This window comes from Kogia breviceps, chromosome 10 (assembly GCF_026419965.1).
Source record: "Kogia breviceps isolate mKogBre1 chromosome 10, mKogBre1 haplotype 1, whole genome shotgun sequence".
NCBI lineage: Eukaryota > Metazoa > Chordata > Mammalia > Artiodactyla > Physeteridae > Kogia > Kogia breviceps.
This window is the reverse complement of record NC_081319.1, coordinates 98,726,239-98,745,924: the sequence shown is the minus strand read 5'-3', so window position 1 is coordinate 98,745,924 and position 19,686 is coordinate 98,726,239. Positions and strand designations below refer to the sequence as shown.

Here is a 19,686-nt window from a genome sequence, read left to right as displayed (position 1 = left end):
GTACTCTCAAATCTGTAGATTCATGTGTTTCATTAATTTGGGAAAATTTTTAGACCTTATCTCCTCAAATATTACTTTTGCCCAATTATTTATCTCCTCACCTTCTGAGATTCCATTTCCAGCCTTTGCAATTTATCCCTTTGTTTTAGATCTAGCTCCTGAATTTTGCATTCCTTTGTCTCCTAGCACTGAGTTGGCCAAAAAGTTCCTTTGGGTTTTTCCATAATATGTTATGGAAAAACCCAAAGGAACTTTTTGGCCAACCCAATACTTTATTCCCTGTTGTTTCTTTTGACTTACATCTCAGTTTCCTATTGTTTTCAGCTGTTATGTTCTGAACTTAAATCCCTCCAGTGAGGTCTAAATTTGATTGTATTTTTTCAGTTCTGTAATTTATATTTGGCTTATCAAATATGTTGTCTCTCTTTTTATACTTCTCACTTCTCCTCTGGAATCTTCAGTATGCTTGTCCTTGAACAAAATAAGCACATCTATTTTTAAGTCTCTATATTAATTCCAATATATTGAACCCCTGTCAATTTGTTTGTTACGTTGGTTGTTTCATGTTGAATTCTCTTCTCAGGTGCCTGGTTATCTTTGAATATGAGTTAGACATTCTATTAGAAAAACTAATGAAATAGTTTGATGCCTAAGTTGATGATATCTTCCTCCAAAGAAGGTTTTAGTGCGCTTCTACCAGGTTCCTAGGAGGACTAGCCAATACAGTATCAACTTAATCAAGTTTGGGGTTTGTGGATTTTCTGGGTCCCTGAAAGTGAGTTACAGTTCATGCAAAGGTTGGTCTACGTCAGTTCTCTCGTTCCTAGAATGAAGCCCTTCCAGCTCTCAACTGGAAATGTAGGTTTTCATAGGGACTCCATGCATGGCCTGCCCTGGGTTCTATCATTTATACCCTTCACTTCTTTAGATTGTCCAAAGAGCTGCTCAGCTTTTCATTGCTCCTTCTGGTTAAGCAAACCCTCTCTGAGCAAAAGAAGCCCCAGATGCTGATTTCACTTTTTGGACTTTTATCCTCCCCTAGATCTTGGCCGAGTACCTTTTCATTGCCTTCTTAATGTTTTGGTGCCTTTAAACTGATAATGTTCATATTTTGTTTAACTATTCTGCTGTTCTCAGGGAGGATCATTTGATTTACTTAATTTGTCATTACTAGGAGTCCCTTATAAATGTTACTATAGTTAGAATATTAACTTGTTGTCAGCCTATGTGTTGCAGTACTTTTCTCTGTCATTTGCTTTTTTATGTTGAAGTGTTTTTGATATACACTGAGAGAGTTTAACTTTTATATATTAAAGTGATTTTTCTTTTGCTTGTTTTTTTTCTTGTTTTGGGGGTTTTTTTGTGTGTGGTTTTTTTGCTTAGTAAATGTGCTTCCACTCTCAAAATTAGCTAAACAGTTATCCATGTTTTTCTAGTTCTTTCTGTGGTTTTATTTCTTACACTGAATTCATTTAACTTATTTTGGAACGTGGTGTCTGCTTAACATCTACTTAACTTTTTGGTCTCATTGTGAAACCTGCATTCCGTATTTTAGAACTACATTATCCTTTTACCAAGATTTTGAAATATGCCACTTTTTCATATACTAAATGCATATATAGTCTTTCTATGGATTTTCAGTTTAACCATTAATTTTGAGAAAATACTTTACTATTTAATCTCTTTCTCTTTTTCAGAATTTTATTGTCTAATTTAGAATATCTGTTCTCCCAGGTGAAGATTAGAGTCATGTCATATTTTTCAAAGAGCAATTTTTAAAAATTGTTTGAAATTGTATAAAATTTAGACATTTGGAAAGAATTGATAGCCTCAAAATATTGATTCTCTCCAGGGGCATGGTGTGTTTCTTCATTTTGTAAGGACCTTTTGAAATCATATCAGAAGACTTTTAAATTTTCTGTATGTTTTGAATATTTTGTGCTAAATTTATTTCTAGGCATTTTTCTATTTTTATTGCTGTTACAAATAGAATATTTTTTCATTGTATTTTCTAACTATTTTTGGTATAAGCAAAAAGATTGACATATGTATGTTTTGGGTGGGCAGCTGACTTACTGAACTCTTGTTAGATGTAGTAGAGTTTCAGTTACTTCTCCTAGGTTCTCCAGGAGACCATTATGTTATCAGCAAATATTGCTGTTTTCTTCTTTCCCATCATTTGTATCGTATTTCTTTTTATTCTGTTATTGTATTAGCTAGATCATCTGGAGACATGATTAAAAATCATAGAGATTATTACAAGAATCTTTTAGTTGTCCCAGACTTTAGGGATTTCTCTTGTGTTTGAGTTTGAGTATTGCCTATCATTGGTGTGGTAAATATTCTTTATCATGTTTTCCTAGTGTTCTAAAGGTTTGCTTTAATTTTTCTAATTCCCCTATGACTTCCTCTTTAACCCCTAGGCTATTTGGAAATATGTTGTTCAATTTCCAAACATTTGGGGATTTTCCTGATGTCTTTCAGCTGTTTATTTCTCATTTAATTGTGTTGTGGTCAGAGAACATAGTTCTTTTTTTGAGCAACAGACTTTGTTTTTAAGTTTAAATAGTCATATATGGCCAGTGGCCCCCTATGATAGTTTTCTATTGCTGTCTAACGAATAACCATAAGCTTAGCAGTTCAAGAAACACTTCTTATCTTATAGTTCTGTAGGTCAGAAGCCTGACATGGTCTCACTGGGCTGCGGTCGAGGTGTCAGCAGGGCCATGTTTCTTTCTGGAGGCTTTAGGGGAGAATCTGTTTCCTTGCTCATTAGGCAGAATTAAATCCTTGTGTGCTTCTGAGTTCCTCCTCTCAGTTCAAGGCCATTCGCAGCCTCTTGAGTTCACCTGTGTTCCTTGGATCCTGGTTCCCCTCCTCCATCTTCAAAGCTAGAAATGGCAGGTCAAGTCTCTCATACTTCAAATCTCTTTCTTGCCCCTTCTGTCAATTGACTAAGTTTGAAGGGGTCCTGTGATAATCTACGATAGTCTCCCCAGTTTAGTACCTTAACCTTATAACACCTGCAAAGTCCCCTTTGCCACGTAAAGGGGCTTATTCTGAGGTCCCTGGGATTAGGGTGGACTTTTACAGAGCCATTATTTCGCCTACCAAACTACTTGTATTATGCACTACAACTTTACGTGGCATTATATTTTAAAGTGATGACATTTAAAAAATTCTTTTTAAAATTTCCTTTCGTTTTTATCATTTTCAGATCTCTTTATTTCTTTATTTATGTGTATAGCTCCACATTAAAGTTTTAACCTTTCAGTACAGGTCTGCTGGCAGTGAATGCTCTCAGCTTTTGTTTTTCCCACAGTCTCTGCTTTGCCTTCATTTTTTGAAAGCTGTTATTTTTTGATGTAGAATTCTGGGTTGGCAGTTTATTTTTTTCTTTCAGTAGTGTTAAAATGTCACTCCATAGTGTCTGTTGAGAATTTGACTTTATTTTATCTTTGATTCTCTGTATAATTTTTCTACCCTCTGGGTGCCTTTACCCAGCTTTTCTCTTTACCTTTAGTTTTCAGCAGTTTGAATATGATTTGTCTAGGTGGTTTTTCTCCTTTTCTTTTTTTTTTTTTTGTTTTTAACTTTTATTGCTTTTTTATTTTCCACCTTCTTTCCTCATTCTTAATCTTTCTTATTCTTATTCGTTCCATGGGGGTTCTCTAAGCTCTTTGGATCTATGGTTTGTTGTTTATTTTTGGAAAATTCTTGGCCATTATTTGTCACATACTTCTACCTCCCTCTTTGTTCTTTCTTCTCCTCCTGTGATTCCAATTATACATGTGACCATTTGATGTTGTCCTGTGGCTCTTAGATGTATTGTTCTTGTTTCCCCCCCCCCCATGTTATTTTTCTTCTTTGTGTTCTGTTTGGTTTATTTTTATTGGCCTATCAGTAAGTTTACTTATTCCTTAGTTTTGTTGAGTCTGTTAATGAGCCCATCAAAGGCTTTCTTTATCTCTATTACTTTGTCTTATTTCTAGAGTTTTTGTTTGACCCTCCCACTCTGTTTAAGTTCCCCTTTGTGAATGTATGTTGTCAACGTTTTCCATGGATATTTTAACATATTAATTATAGTTATTTAAACTTCCCTGTCTGTCTGAGAGTTCTGACATCTGGATCATCTCTGAGTCTGGTTCTTTTGGTTGCTCTGTCTCTCGACAGTGGGTTGATAGTGCACGTATCTTAACTTTTTATTGAATTTTGGAAAGTGTGTGCCTCACAGTAGATACTGAGTTCAGTAGTTTTTAATGGCTGGAAATGGGCCCTGCTCTCTGTCAGGTCATCAGGTGGGGAGTTGAGGCAGCCTGCTCAGGAGTGGGGCTGCGTTAGGATTTTGGTTCACTGTGTTTATCTTCAGTGTACCCTGCTGGCCTCCAGTTCTTCTAGCAGTGGCCTGCCCTTTCACTGTGCTTATAGCAGTGCTGGGATCTGGAGTCTCCCCCTCCTTGCCCCTCTGCTCGTAGTAGAGCGCTGGGCAAGGCTGTGGTCAGGCAGGCGAGGGCTGCTCTTTATCCTGGTGCAGCCTCAGTTGGAGGCAGTTCCGTGTTCCCTGCTGCTCTCCCAGGGCAGCAGACCTCTCATTGTACTGGAATGGGATTTTGGTCCCAGGACAGTTTCCTCCCTCCCCTGGGACAGAGGTCTCCTCATCTACTCTCCCCCAAGTCACAGTGGGTTTTACCCAAGGCTCTTTGCCCAGCAGCTTGAGCCTTCAGGCTTTTGCTCCACATCAGAGAAGCATCCAGGCAGGGCCTGGGGCTTAGCGCCTTTTCTGCGGTGGTGGCTGAGCCCCTCCTGCGTGCCCGCCATGAGCACCTGGGGGAGGCCTACGGAACAGAGCCTGGGTGTGCGTGTGAAGCCCCGTGTGTCCAAGGCCAGGCCTATCCACCCCACACTCAGCCTCCATCAGTTTGTTGCTATTTGGGGTGATGCTTTCTCACTCGTTCGCGAGGCTGGCATGTCTTCCTCCACGTTCTCCTCCCTGCTTTTGCCCCAGCGGAGCTGGTCCACACATCCCTCTGTGGAGTTCAGGCTGTTCGGTTGCCTTGTGATTCTGCTGTATGGTGAACTCAAGAGAAGTTCTCATTTTTGTGATATTTCTGGCTTTTTCTTACTGTTTGGGTCAGGGCAATGCTTCTCGAGTTTCTATATCCTCAGGCAAGAATGGATGTTGAATTTTATTAAATATCATTCACCCTTATTCAGAATGGTCATGTGAATTTCTCATTTATTCTTCCTGATGTGGTGAAGTATATCAGTAGGTTGCCTGATATTAAATTCATCCCTTATTTTCTCTTACTCGGAGAATTCTTTCATTAGCAAATATTTTTTTTAACACCTATTAAGGGCTGGATGTATAGGGATGAATTGTAAACATAAGATCTTATAAATCTTATATTCTAATCAGAAGGTAGACAAAACATATAAGTAGATAAATAGGGCATTTCAGATTGTGATCATAATTATGAAAAATAAACAGGGTTTGGGCAATATGGGGCAACTAAAGTAGGCAGGTAGACAGTAGGTAACACTGATGTTAGGATTTAAAGGTTGAAAGTGATCCCAGCATTTAGAGTTGAGAGTAGGGAAGGCTTTTCAAGAGATGGCGAGTCCAAGTTCCCAGGGGCAGGAAAGAGACAGGCCTGTTGAGGCATCAGAGTTCACCCATGGCTGAAGCATAGTGAGGAGAGCGAAATGGTGTGGAAGGGGGCATGGGAAGCTGGGTAGAGGACCACGCTGTCTTTTGGCCAAGTTAGATGTTTGAATTGCATTCCATGAGGAATGGGAAGAACTCGGAGATGGATGTGGCTTTCTGTCGCTTGCTAAGTGAAGTTAGTTGTTCCTGTATCATACGTGGTCAGTCCCTGGCTGCTCTACTTCTAGTGTGGTTCTTCATTGCACATTAATTTATTTGTTATCTGTCTTGCATTTTCAGTCTCTTTCTCTCTGCTGACTTTTACTTCCTGTTTATAAGCACACGCAGCACCCCTTATCCTACAGAAACCTTGCTATAACCTCCTCTCCTCTGGTATTGGCATCCTGCCTTTCTCTCTCCCTTCCTAGCCAGATCCCCAGAACATGGTATGTGTTTGCTGGCCCTGCTCTTCCCCAGGCCCTCCCTCACTCCTTGCCCTTTTGTGATATGGTTTTTACCCCCCAGACCCAAGTGATGACTGCTCTGAGATAACAGCCCCCCAAGCCCAGCAGCCTCGTGTCTCGTCCTGTTTATCTGAACGTGATACTTAACACTGTTGCCCACATCTTCCTCCTTGTAAGTCTCTAAACGCTGGCTTCCTGAGCACTTCACTGTCGCATATTTTGTCTCATGTTTCTTATTACTCCCTGTTTCTTGTCCTTTCTAGCTCACCCTTAAATATAGCGATTACCCACGCTTCTGATGCCAGACTTCTCTCTACTGTATATTCTCTGTGGCTTATCATTTCTGTACTTTTATAAAAACAGCACTCACTACATACTCCCAGATCTATGCCTCTAGCCCAGACTTCTCTCTAGGTAAAGAAAAGAATATGCATATATATTTAATATATCATAATTTTCATATTGCTTTGTAATCTTTGTAATTATTTTAAATGGATGTATAATGTTATGTTAAGTGGCTCTGCCATAATTAGCCTAACCATTTCCTGTTGAAAATTTCTAATCCGGGGTCTGCAGCTACAGTTTGTAATTTTACACATGGATATTGAGTTTGAGATTTGGTGGAATGGAAAGTGAGTTGATTTTTTTTTTTTTCCCCTCCCAAACTAGCTCAGTCCTCCCAGAGAGACAGGAAACCTCAGCAGAATCTTTGGCAAACCTTCCTCAGGCTTTCTTGCTTTGAATCAGCTAAGAGGCCCATTGTCACTACATGAGTTCAAGGTAGCATTTTTAACTCTTGCATGAACGACTGAAAGGCCTTCTGAATGGTCGCCCTACCTCTGATCTCTTGATTCTCTGACACAGTATGCCATCAATTGTTAAAAAAAACAGGTGGTCCTTGTGTCCCCAAGACCTAAGAGAGATCTGAAGTTTTTCACACTGATGTGTCTTGGAGTCAATTGGAAAAAGAGATTCACCTTCAGTCAAGGCAGGGTTTTAAACACAGTTAGATTGTAGCTCACCATACTTGAGAAATATCCAAATGTGAGAATATCCTTTGTCATACTTTAGCTCCCATTTCCCTAACCATTCACCTTTTTCCAGTCAAGTGGCCTTTGCCATCTCTCCAAGCTGTTCTCGACCTCCTACTTGATGGAGAGCTGGCTTGTTCATAAAGCCCAACAAGTCAGGGATTCTGACAGTGGCTATGCTGCCAATTTTGGTCCCTCTTCTAAGTGCGATTTGTGTCTTTTAAATGAATTCCTACTTGGATTTCTGACCTGTTGATGCCTCAGAATTGCTGCCTGATTGTCAGCCATTTCCAGTAGCATGCTGACCAGAATGTAATTTTCAGCAGTTGGTCGACCTTGATTTTGAGCCTTTCCCACGCACTTCCTGACCGGAGTGTGCATTCTCACTGTGCAAGGAAAGAGGGTTGTGCTTCATCATTCACACAGAGAGGGTTATGTGCCCCCAAGGATGTCCAGCCCTAGTGTTGGTAAAAAGCAGCAGCTCTGGAATCATATGGTGATAACGGTAAAGCAGCGTCTATACCATGAGGCAGAGGGAAGGCCTGTGCCCTGGGAGGTGGGGGAGTGGGCAGGTTAAAAACGCATCATCCTTGTACGCCTTCCACCACTGTCTCACAGTCTTTCTTTCTGCTTCCTCTAATTTATTTTCATGTTAGTCTACCAGAATAACAAATTGCCGTTAAAAGTATTGAAAAACCTAAGCATTGATGGTAAAGAGCTGCTCCCCTCCCATCTCCCACCCCGAGATGTATTTCTGCTTTGAGGCATTCTGGTCTATACCCTCTCTTAACTCCATGGCCTGTGGTAACTGTATACCAGATGTTGTCGATGTAGCCACAATGTTTGATTATTACATTCTTCCCTGTACATAAGGGGGCGGGAGAAAATAACTCCAGTCACGCTTTGATAGGTTTGAAACTAATCAAGATTAAGTTGAGTTGAAAAAACTATCCTGAGTGTGTGATTCTCCAAGACCCGAGGGTCTGCTACCTCCCACTTCAGGGCCTTGGTTCCCAAGAGGGGGCTTGTATCTCTGATTCCTAGCCAGAAGGCTTAGCCTTTCACTCTGTGCACTCCAGCCAAGGGATGGAGAGTAACATTCACATGCAACTTGCCTTATTTCCACCTCTCGAATGATAACGTGGGGTTCACCTCAGATGTGCCTGGTACCTTCGCTCTTTACGTCTGTCTCATCTGCTCCACCACCCTCTCCCCTCCTGACAGCAGCAACAGCAACAACAAGCTCCTTGCCTGTAGAGACTAATCTAGCATTGAAGGTCATCCCCTTCCAACCACCCGTGATGCAGTGGACGTTATCCCTTGAACGAGGGGAGTGAACCCTGGTAAAGGAGATCCAACAGGTCTTAGAAGAGTGAACACAACTCAGAAGAACACTGTTGGGAACATATTCTCCATTGAATGCCATTCCCTGTGATTCCCCCATGATCTCAGGCAATAGAAAAGCAGAGAGAATGTGAAAAGACAGACCAAAAACTCGGCCTTAAAGGAAATATTACCTCAGAAATAGAAGCTTTTTTTTAAACATTGAACTTAATAAGAAGATAAATTTATTAAAGCAACATTTCAAATATAATATGAGACAGTAAAAGGAGATGATATGGGCAACGCGGAACTTAGGGAACAAAATGAGAACAAAGCAACGTCAGTCCAAAACTAATAAGCGAATTTGAAACAGCAAGGAATTTAATGGCCTGAAAATCAAATTACTGATGTAAGGGAAGAAGCTTTAGATAATTCTAGAAAGAGTGAAGGAGAAAAACAAAAAGATTGAAGAGATTTAGATCATCATAAGGGTGGTCCTGCACAAAGGTCATTTTCTTTTGGCTGCGTTGGGTCTCCGTCGCTGCACGCGGTCTTTCTCTAGTTGCAGCGAGTGGGGGCTACTGGGCTCTAGGTGTACGGGCTTAATTGCTCCGTGGCATGTGGCATCTTCCCAGACTAGGGCTCGAACCCGTGTCTCCTGCATTGGCAGGTGGATTCTTAACCACTGAGCCACCAGGGAAACCCCATAAAGACAATTGATGTCAGTAAAGTAAAAGAGCCAACCCCAAAGAAAACAATTGGCCAGAAAATGTATTTGAAGAAATAATAAAAGAAAAATTTTCTGAAATCAACTAAATGAATTTCCTTTTAGAGGTCATTGTGTTCCAGGAAAAAAATGAAAAGTTGTACAGTGGTTAACTCTGAGCTGACTACGAGTTTTGTTATTAGACTTTGAAAATAAAGGCTTTTGCAGACATGCTGGCAGAAAAAAGGCAAGTAACCTCAAGGAGGAGAAACTACCAGTCATGCTGGCAGCAGGCTTCTCTTTACAAGCTTCATTGCCAGAAAGCAAAAGGAGTGTGCAAAGTTTTGAAGGAAAGAAATGGTATGTTAGCACCAGGTCTTAAAATTCAAATAGAGAACGAAGCGTAAACAACTATGCAAATAGAATGTAAATGTTATAAACATTCATCAAAGAGAGATGGGTCCATCTTCATCTAAAATTGAAACATGATTCATAAAATCTGTTTAAAATGTGTTTTTTCAAATTCTTAACTTTAGAGGAATTATGTCGATAAAGAAATAGGGATCTTAAGTCATTCCTTCCTTTTCATTTCAACTTCATTTTCTTTAAGTACAAAGTTGAATTGTACTTTTTTTTTTTTTTTTTTTTTTTTGCGGTACGCGGGCCTCTCACTGTCGCGGCCTCTCCCGTTGTGGAGCACAGGCTCTGGACACACAGGCTCAGCGGCCATGGCTCACGGGCCCAGCTGCTCCGCGGCATGTGGGATCTTCCCGGACCGGGGCACGAACCCGCGTCACCTGCATCGGCAGGCAGACTCTCAACCACTGCGCCACCACGGAAGCCTGAATTGTACTTCTTAAAACAAAAAAAAAGTACATAGAATGTTCCCTTTAAAACTTAATGTGGTATTTCTGGTTTTAGCTGTGGGTTGAATTTTTGCATTTTTTTCTTTGGAGTGTCAGCCATTGTTTAATTTTTTTTTTTTTTTTTTTACACATAACTTTACCTAAAAATAAAATCTTACTACAGAAAGTATGTGTAAAACATAACAAAATAAACCTGTCTACCCCACCCAAGGCTCTGGTTGCATAGGGTTGCGGTTGGGCTTGGCATGGGCAGATTTTTAAAAAATCTCGTGTCTCTGCTCTGACAGTTGCCTGAGTTGAGAACTGCCGTTCCTCCAGGTGGCTGCCGGGCTCTGCTTTTGTATTTATTTTAACAGCCTAGTGGCTCTCACTTTTGTTTCAACCCACCTCCAATCTCCCGGGAAGTGAGTGGGGAAACTGCGCACCCGAGATGCTGATCGTCGTTTTCATCTCACCTGCTTTTGCTTGTGTAGTTCACGAGAGGCATGAAGTGCATCACTGACTTCGTTGCATTCATCCCGAAGAGGGGAAACCACTGGGGAAGCATCATGTTATAAATGAGTGGGCGGACGAATAAAACAAGGTGTGCTCAACAGCATCAGCATCATCAACTATATGATACTGTTTTTTCTATTTTTCTTTAGCTCACATAGTTTCATCATGAGACCCTCCACACACCCTTTCATTTGCCCTTCTGATTATGGTGGGTAAATGTATCTTTAGTGGATTCGTATGCAATTTTTTTCATTAAATTAATACGTGAACACACATAAACTGATGTCACAAGATGACCAGAATATTTTATTTTATGTAAATTCTCCTGTTAATGCAAAGTGGTTATTTTGGTATAGACATTTTGGTCTAATATGAATTTTTAATAGGTACATTGTAACAGCTATTTGAAAATAATGAGGAATTAGAGTATTTGGCTTTTCTACAAGTAAGTAATACAAGCTTGAATAATTTTTGTTTACATGCCCGAGGATCCGACAGATCGAAACAGACGAAATTATGGCAAGCAGTTATTGCTCAAAAATACAATAGGTGACAGAGATTGTGGTGGTTGATGCCATTTAAATGGTGATTTATTTCAACACAGCAAGAAATGGAGGCGGTTTCATCTCTTCTCTCCTGTTATAAGTTCTCTCTACCTACTCACCTATCATTTAGTGGCAAGAAACATAGCCATTGAATATTTTGTTCAATAAAATGGTGATTTTATTTTAAAACTAAGGGCCATTACAACATTATGACTTTAAAATTTTGTTGGTGAAGAACCATAAGTAAGTGTATTATTTATTGCTTTCATATTTTTTTGTTTATTGATATAACTGCTATATTAGCAATTCTTCACGGTTCTATCAGTGAATATCCCACGATCATCTGAGGTATCTGTGTCTAAAAATTATTGTATAGTAACCTTTGTTCTCGTAAGAATATCAGTATTGCCTGTTTTGGAGCAATACTGTTATGTAGAAACTTGCTAAGAAGTTTGCTTTAAAAGATACTAAGTGTGATCAGACAAATACCCAGTGTTAAAAGGTTGAATTTTCTTCTTTGTGGGCCAGCTCTCTTAAGACAATTGTGTAGGGTCCTCAGCTGCAAGGGTGAAGGGGGAGGATAAATTAGTTTTGAAACATCAGATTCCAGGACTGTGGTGAGATAGGGGGTCAAGAAAGGAACACAGCGTTCTAGAAATGTGCACTAAGGTCTTCGCGTGATTGTTTCAACAGATATTGATGGCCAGCATGCTTAATATTGCCAGAATGTAGGAATGCCGTTTTATCCAGACTGGCTTTCCTTTAACTTGCCTTCTTCAGTTGTCATAACACCCTTGTGATCGTAACGTTAATCTAAAGAAATCATAGTTGGTGTACACACCATTTTACCAATTGGTTTTCTTTTTTCTTTTTTGAACAGAAATCTTAGAGGCTGGTATTAAAGGAACTTCAGAATCACTTAAAGGTGTGAAACGAAAAAAGATTGTAGCCGAGAATCACCTGAAAAAAATACCAAAATCCCCACTGAGAAATCCTCTTCAGGCAAAACACAAACAAAATACAGAAGAGTCATCCTTTGCCATTCTTCAGAGCGCGGCGGAGTCCCCCAAGAAGCAGAATCACAGTCCTGTAAAAAATGGGAAGCAGTTCACCAAACACAATGGAGAAACCCCTGGGATAATTGCCGAGGCCTCTAAATTGCAAGAGTCTGTCTCCCCGAAGAAGCCCTCGTTTCTGCAGCACCCGTCTGAGCCGCGCCGGTGGAGGTCGGAAGGCTCTGACCCCGCCAAGCCCAGTGTTCCCGAGGGAAAATGTGACTCCACTTCTCTGTCCAGTAAAAGCAGGACTGACCAACGTGAATGTATCTCCTCTCACTGCAGCCCCCCGCCCTCCTCGTATGCAAACACCGCGTTCGATGTCTTACTCAAGGCCATGGAGCCAGAACTGAGCACCTTGTCGCGAAAGGGCTCCTCTTGTGCGGTTAAGAGCGAAAAACTGAGAGCGAGTAAAACCGTACGACCCCCTTCTCACCTGAACAACAGCCCAATGGACGCTCCCGATCCGACCCCGCAAGAACCGGCCGCCCAATCGCAGCCGCCGGCCCGGACCTCATACTCTGGGCACGTGTCTGCCGCTCAGAAGAGCGACCAGGCGGCACTTCAGGCCGTTTCTCCTTCCTGTAACCCGCGCGAACACTCTGTTTCTAAACCTGGCCAACAAAATCAGCAGCTTCCAGCGTGTTCGGGTTTCGCCAGATCACTCACGAGTCTGCAGAGTCAGGAGAACGCCCAACTTGAACACGTCGGTAACGCGGCGGTGATGCCATCCGTAGGTGTGACTTCACCCTCCAGTAGAACTCAGGTTTCTCCTCCAAACCAGCAAGTGGATGCTGCCTCGCCGCTGTCAGTGAGCCCCGCCCTTTCCACGTGGTCACCCCCCACGCCAATTTACAACTCAACTCCTGTCGCCTCTGTCGTTAATCACAGCGTGGAACAAATGTGCAATCTTCTTCTGAAAGATCAGAAGCCAAAAAAACAAGGAAAATACATCTGTGAGTATTGCAATCGAGCTTGTGCAAAGCCCAGCGTGCTTTTAAAGCACATCCGCTCCCACACCGGAGAGCGACCCTATCCCTGCGTGACCTGCGGGTTTTCATTTAAGACTAAAAGTAACCTGTACAAGCACAAAAAATCCCACGCGCATACTATCAAACTGGGTCTCGTCTTGCAGCCAGATGCTGGCGGCTTGTTCGTGTCTCACGAGTCCCCCAAAGCACTTAGTATCCATTCGGATGTGGAAGATAGCGGGGAGAGCGAAGAGGAGGGCGCTGCGGACGAAAGACAGAGCGACCCGGGCTCCGTGGACCCGCAGCCCGTGCAGATGATGAAAACGGTGTCCAGCTCGGAAGCTTTGCCAAAGTTGGGTTCCGTTCCAAGCAGTCCAGATCCTGTGGTGGGTGACTTCTCACTACGGGACAGACCTTCAGAACCACAGGCTGTGACAGAGTTACCAAAGGCTGCGGTCCCGCCCATCAGTGTGTCCCCCTCCAGAGCTGACGGCCCGAAGGTTACGGATTCCAAGCCTGAACCTCCTAGTGCACAGAAGCACAAGGACCTTCAGGTGGCCGGCATACTGTCCCACGCAGGCTGGGCGTCGTCCGTGGAGATGGACGAGAAGTCCCATCAGAAGGGCGACGGGAGTCAGCCAGAGGGAAAACAGGAGTCTCACGTGGGAACGGCACATGCCCAGCTGCAAAGGCAGCAGGCCACCGATTACTCCCAGGAGCAGCAAGGAAAGCTTCTCCTGAGTCCTCGCAGTTTAGGGAGCACGGACTCCGGTTACTTCTCACGTTCTGAAAGTGCCGACCAAACGGTGAGTCCGCCGACCCCCTTTGCCAGAACGTTACCCGCCCCAGAGCAGGACTCGACCCAGAATAGTGGGGCCTCTGCACCTCGTGTCAACACACCAGCAGCTTCGGCTCTTCCGGCGGGTGAAAAAGCGCCACTCCTGCCAGGTCAGATGCGCCCCCCTTTGGCGACCAAAACGCTCGAGGAACGGATATCAAAGCTTATCTCAGACAACGAAGCCTTGGTAGATGACAAGCAGCTGGATAGTGTAAAGCCACGGCGGACCTCCCTCTCACGACGGGGAAGCATCGATTCCCCCAAGTCGTACATATTTAAGGATTCTTTCCAGTTTGATTTAAAACCGGTGGGACGGAGAACAGGCTCGAGCTCCGATATACCAAAGTCCCCTTTCACTCCCACAGAGAAGTCAAAGCAGGTGTTTCTTCTGTCCGTGCCTTCCCTCGACTGCCTGCCCATCACCAGAAGCAATTCCATGCCCACCACGGGGTACTCGGCAGTACCTGCGAGCATCCTCCCTGCGCCACACCCACTGAGAGGAAGTCAGTCCTTCGACGACAAAATCGGCGCCTTCTACGACGACGTCTTCGTGCCCGGGCCTAACGCTTCTGTGCCCCAGAGTGGACATCCGCGCACCCTGGTCAGACAAGCAGCGGTGGAAGACGCTTCGGCGAGTGAAAGTCACGGCCCCGGTGCCGGGCAGCCCTTGGACGAGGGCCATCTCGGAGGCAGCCCCGCTGGGGAGGCGGCGGCAGCGAGGGGCAAGCCCCCGGCCCCGGGTTCACACTTGGAAAAGAAGAAGTCCCACCAGGGGCGAGGGACCATGTTCGAGTGCGAGACCTGTAGAAACAGGTATCGGAAACTGGAAAATTTCGAAAACCATAAGAAGTTTTACTGTTCAGAGCTGCACGGACCAAAAGCCAAGGTAGCTCTGAGGGAGCCCGAGCAGAGCCCGGCGCCCGGCGGTGCCCCGCCCCCCGCTCCGCACTGCAGGCTTCTTGCCGGTGCCCCCGGGGTCTGGGAGCAGACGCCCCAGATACGGAAGAGGCGGAAAATGAAAAGCGTCGGCGACGACGACGAACTTCCGCAGAACGAGAGTGGAGCTTCTCCCCAGAGCTCCGAGGGCCTCCGGTTTCAGAGCGCGATGGGCTCGGTTCCCAGCCCGTCTCAGCAGAACGCTGCCGTGACTGGCGACCGGCCGCCTGCAACTATCCAGCTGCAAACCTCCCCGATTCGGCTCGTGGCCGGAGGCCCCGAGCAGCCCCCGGACCCGAAGCCGTCCGCCGTCTTGGAAGAGCAGATGAGCTTGGCTGCCCAGGACAGGACAGAGCCCAAGAGGCACGGGGCCGGCATCTCCGTCATCCAGCACACGAACTCGCTGAGCAGAGCCGGGGCGCTGGCCCGGCCGGAGTCTCGTGGAGGCGCCTCCCCCGTTTCTTTGCAGGGGCTGAGAGCGGGGAAGCACGGGTCTCCGCACGTAAGAGGGGTCTCCCAAGAGGAAGGCCGCCTGCCCCGGCACACGCCTCAGCCCGCCGAGCCTGCGCTGTCCGATGCTCTGAGAGGGGAGCTTCAGGAAGGTTCCAGAAGGATCTCAGGTGAGCGACACGTGTTAGGACAGCCCTCAAGACTCGTTCGGCAGCACAACATCCAGGTCCCAGAAATCCTGGTCACAGAAGAGCCAGATCGGGACCTGGAGGGCCAAGGCCACGATCAGGAGAAGTCCGAGAAGTTCAGTTGGCCTCAGCGGAGCGAAACCTTGTCCAAACTGCCAACAGAGAAACTGCCGCCCAAAAAGAAGAGGCTCCGTCTTGCCGAGATCGAGCACTCCTCAACCGAGTCAAGCTTGGACTCCACTCTCTCCAGGAGTCTAAGCAGGGAGAGTAGTTTATCTCACACTTCGAGTTTCTCTGCTTCCTTAGACGTGGAGGACGTTTCTAAGACTGAGGCCTCCCCCAAAGTCGATTTTCCGAATAAAGCGGAGTTTCTCATGATTCCACCTGGCTCTAATACCCTGAACGTTCCCGGGAGTCACCGGGAAATGAGGCGCACTGCATCGGAACAGATTCACTGCCTGCAAATGTCGATGGAGGTCTCCGATTTCAGAAGTAAATCATTCGACTGTGGAAGCATCGCTCCACCTCAGCCAGCACCGCTTGCTGAATCGCAGCCTCCGACATCCCCTTCTGGCATGGGGGTCGCCGGGCACGTGCCTCTCTTGGAAAGACGGAGAGGCCCACTGATACGGCAGATCTCTTTAAGCATCACTCCGGAGAGTCACCTGTCTCCTGGGAACCCATCCTCTTTGCAAACTGTCTCTCGTCCTGGTGTGAACACAGTGCCATTTCAGGGGCCTCAGCTCACTCATGCACCTTCCCCTGAGTTTCCTGCAAACACTTTGCACTCCCAGACTCAGATGAAGGATCTGCGAGCAGAAACTTCAAGTTGCAACTCTCCAAACGTCTTTCCTGTTCAGCAGCTTCTTGGTATCCATTTGCTAAATCAAATCCACACGCCCCTTAGCCTCCCAGACACACAGATGTCTCTGCAGGTGTCTACACAGAGTGTCAAACCAGATGCAAGCCCCGGTGGACATGTATCTTCTAAAAGTGAGGATTGCTTTGCTCCCAAGTACCAACTTCAGTGTCAGGTGGTCCCTTCGACCCAGCCTTGCACTGCTAACCCTGTACATCCTCTGCCAAAGCAAGTTCTTTCAGACCCAGCTGGGGCCAGCCGTCACGCGACCTCGTTGACGTTACCAGCCAAGTTAGTAGAAGCCACGTCTAATTCGTGTCCTCTGCCACCGCTGACGGTCGGGCCTCTCGTCAGTCAGGTGTCGAAGGTGCCAGCGTCCTTTGCGCTGCCCTTGCCTCTGCAGAGTCGGGTCCCAGCGTACTGTTTCACCACAGCCACAGCTCTGCCGCAGATCCTGGTGACCCAAGATCTATCCAGTCCGCCGATTTGCCAGGCTAATCGTAGCAGGGTGCCAATCAGCGAAGAACAAAATTCCGTGCCAAAATCGCAATACGATCACCGGAATGCTTTGCCAAACCCAGAGGGAGAACTTGTCTGCGAGAATGTTATTTCAGAGATGGGCCAAAATTCGTCTCCATCAGAATCCTTGCCTGTAACTCAGAAAATGTCTGTTGGTAGACTTTCCCCCCAGCAAGAGTCTTCAGCTTCAAGTAAAAGGATGCTGTCCCCAGCAAATAGTTTAGACATTGCCATGGAAAAGCACCAGAAGCGAGCCAAGGATGAAAACGGAGCTGTTTGTGCAACAGATACGAGACCGTTGGAAGCACTGAGTTCAAGAGCTCATGAAGTTAGTAAACAGAAGAAGCCTGTTCTGGTGAGGCAGGTTTGTACTACAGAGCCCCTTGAAGCTGTGATAGTGGAGCAGGACATTTTTTCTCACCCTGAAGTTAGTAGTGAGGCTCTGCATTTGACTGATGTCTCACCAGCTGAGAATTTGTCATCAGGACACGCCAAGCCTGTGGTTATAGAACCTATAAAAGAATTGCAGGAATTTGAAAGCATCCTGTCGGCCACATCGCTGACTCTGACAGTTAGAAATTCAGCTGTCCCTGCAGAGAAAACTCACATTTCTCCTTCGGAACATGTAGACAATAACCACGAAAGGAAGTCACCAGGGGTTAAAAATCCAGGCGACAAAGCGAACATCCAAGAACAGAGTCAGTCCGCAGCCACCACTCCTTCCGCGTGTGAGGCCGGTGACACACAGCAGCCCTCCTTCCCCAGCCTGAAGACTGCAACCAGCTTCACGTGGTGTTACCTGTTGAGGCGGAAGGCCCTGCACCTGCCCCAGAACGACCAAAAAACTTCGGCCTACACCGATTGGACCGTGAATGCCAGTGATCCAAATCCGCTCAGCTTGCCTACCAAAGTGGCTCTTTCTCTCCTGAACTCAAAACAGAAGACCGGAAAATCTCTATATTGTCAAGCAATAACGACCCATTTCAAGTCAGATTTACTGGTCTATTCAAGCAAGTGGAAAAGCAGCTTAAGCAAGGTACTTGAAATATCATTTATCTTCAAAAGTAGTCTGTGCAAGTTAGTTCCAACATGTCTGGATGCCTTTAAAGATTTCAGTTGGAGGTTGTGCTTTAATATTGAATGACAGATTGTGCTTTCTTAGTGTACAGCTATTTGAAAGAAAGAATGATAAGTTTACCCAGGGAGTTATACTGATAAAGATTCTCCAGAGTCCTCTAAGATTTGATTTTCTTGTCAGGTGAGAGAAGATTACGTTTATGCTTTATCCCTGCTAATGAAGGGGAACAGAGGTGTGAATATTGGAGATTTTGTTCTATTTCATTTTAAAATGTAAGCAGAGACCCATTCCTCCTTGTTTTATGCACATCTGACCACTCTCCCCTCGCCATGCTGATCCCAACTCTTAGTACTAGAGAGAACATTCACAAAATAACCGTGCACTTGATACTTAAGTTGGTTTGGTCAGGATTTGTACAGTAAGGTCGTAAGATGATAATTTGGGGTTATTTGTGGAATAAAACTATAATTAGAGTTGTTGGCTTTATAAAATGGGGAACATCATTTAAATGATTAAGAATAAATAGATAAGGGTATTAGGTTGGACTCTGGACATTCAGGATTATAGATTAAGTTCTTGATCTCTACAGGCTCACAAGCACGTAATACAGGTTCATAAATATTTATTTATCAATAAGAAAATATCACAGTATCAGTATTATAATAGAAGTGCCTACAACTTTAATAAAAGAAGGAAGTCTCTAACACTGCCAGTAGCTTGAGGAGGAGGTATGGATGCAAGGAGGATATTCAAAAAGTGGTGATACTTCAGCTGAGTCTTTAAAAAAGGAAAAAAAAAAAAAAAAAGTAGGGATTTTTTTTTTCAGGCAAACAAGAGTGAGAAATTTTAATAGTCTGCCAAGTGATGTGGAAGTGAGAATGAACTTAGTTCGTTTAAAGAGCCCCGAGGAGTCCAACATGGCTAGAAGGTTTGGAAGTTTGAAACACTGATGTAGTTTGAAGTTGGAAATGTAGATAAAGACCAAAGAATACGCATGGTGGTAGAGAGCCTTTGATACTTTCTCAGTGGAGGAGGGTGCGTCCAAACCATTCAGAATTTAAGTTTTAAATGCTCAGACTCTACATCTACTAAGTCAGATGGAAAATGAGGCTTGAGCGTGAGAATTTAAACAGCGCTTCATGTATGTATGTTCCTGAAGTGCCTGTGAAAAGTGGCTCTCCTTCCGTACCAAGTGCCTTGATAGAAATGCCTTGGGGAATGCACGTCTAGATTTGGAGCTGGGAGAGAGCTCCGGGTGGAAGGCGTAGAGATCGCTCAGTACATTAGGTGCAATTCATGAGGTCTTTAGAGAGAAGGGCCTGGAATGGATCCCGAGATCCCTGCTATTCAAAGGCTTGAGTGGATGAAGAAAGTCCACATAGGAAATGAGAGATTGTTCATAAAGGAAGGAGGGGGACTACAGAAAAGTGGTATCACGCAAATCAAGGGAGAAGATATTTTGAAGAGAGTTGTTCAAGCCAAGAGGTCAAAGAAAGGTGGAGACTAACGTGGTTTCTGGACTGAAGCGTTCTCACGTCCCAGAGACGTGAGTTATGCGGGCAGGTGGCCGTGGAGGGCTCGGTACTGGGTTGAGTGTTGACGCACAACCCAAATGTGCACGTCTTTATAATTCAGAATGGAGGAGAACAGGTCGGTGCTGAAGTGAAAGCATTTCTAAGAGAAGCAAGGTGTCAGCAACATACAGTGCGTAGAACGGT

General features: G+C 44.7%; 1 protein-coding gene across 8 annotated transcripts in view; it reads left to right on the top strand.

Annotated features, from left to right (window-relative positions):
- Nucleotides 1-19,686, top strand: part of HIVEP1 (HIVEP zinc finger 1) — a 137,738-nt gene that overhangs the window by 88,728 nt on the left and 29,324 nt on the right. For all 8 annotated transcript variants that reach the window (XM_059075407.2, XM_067006764.1, XM_067006767.1 and 5 more), the window contains one exon: nt 11,955-17,926. In XM_059075407.2, the coding sequence (XP_058931390.1) occupies nt 11,955-17,926 (5,972 nt within the window). The remainder of the gene's footprint in view (nt 1-11,954; nt 17,927-19,686) is intronic.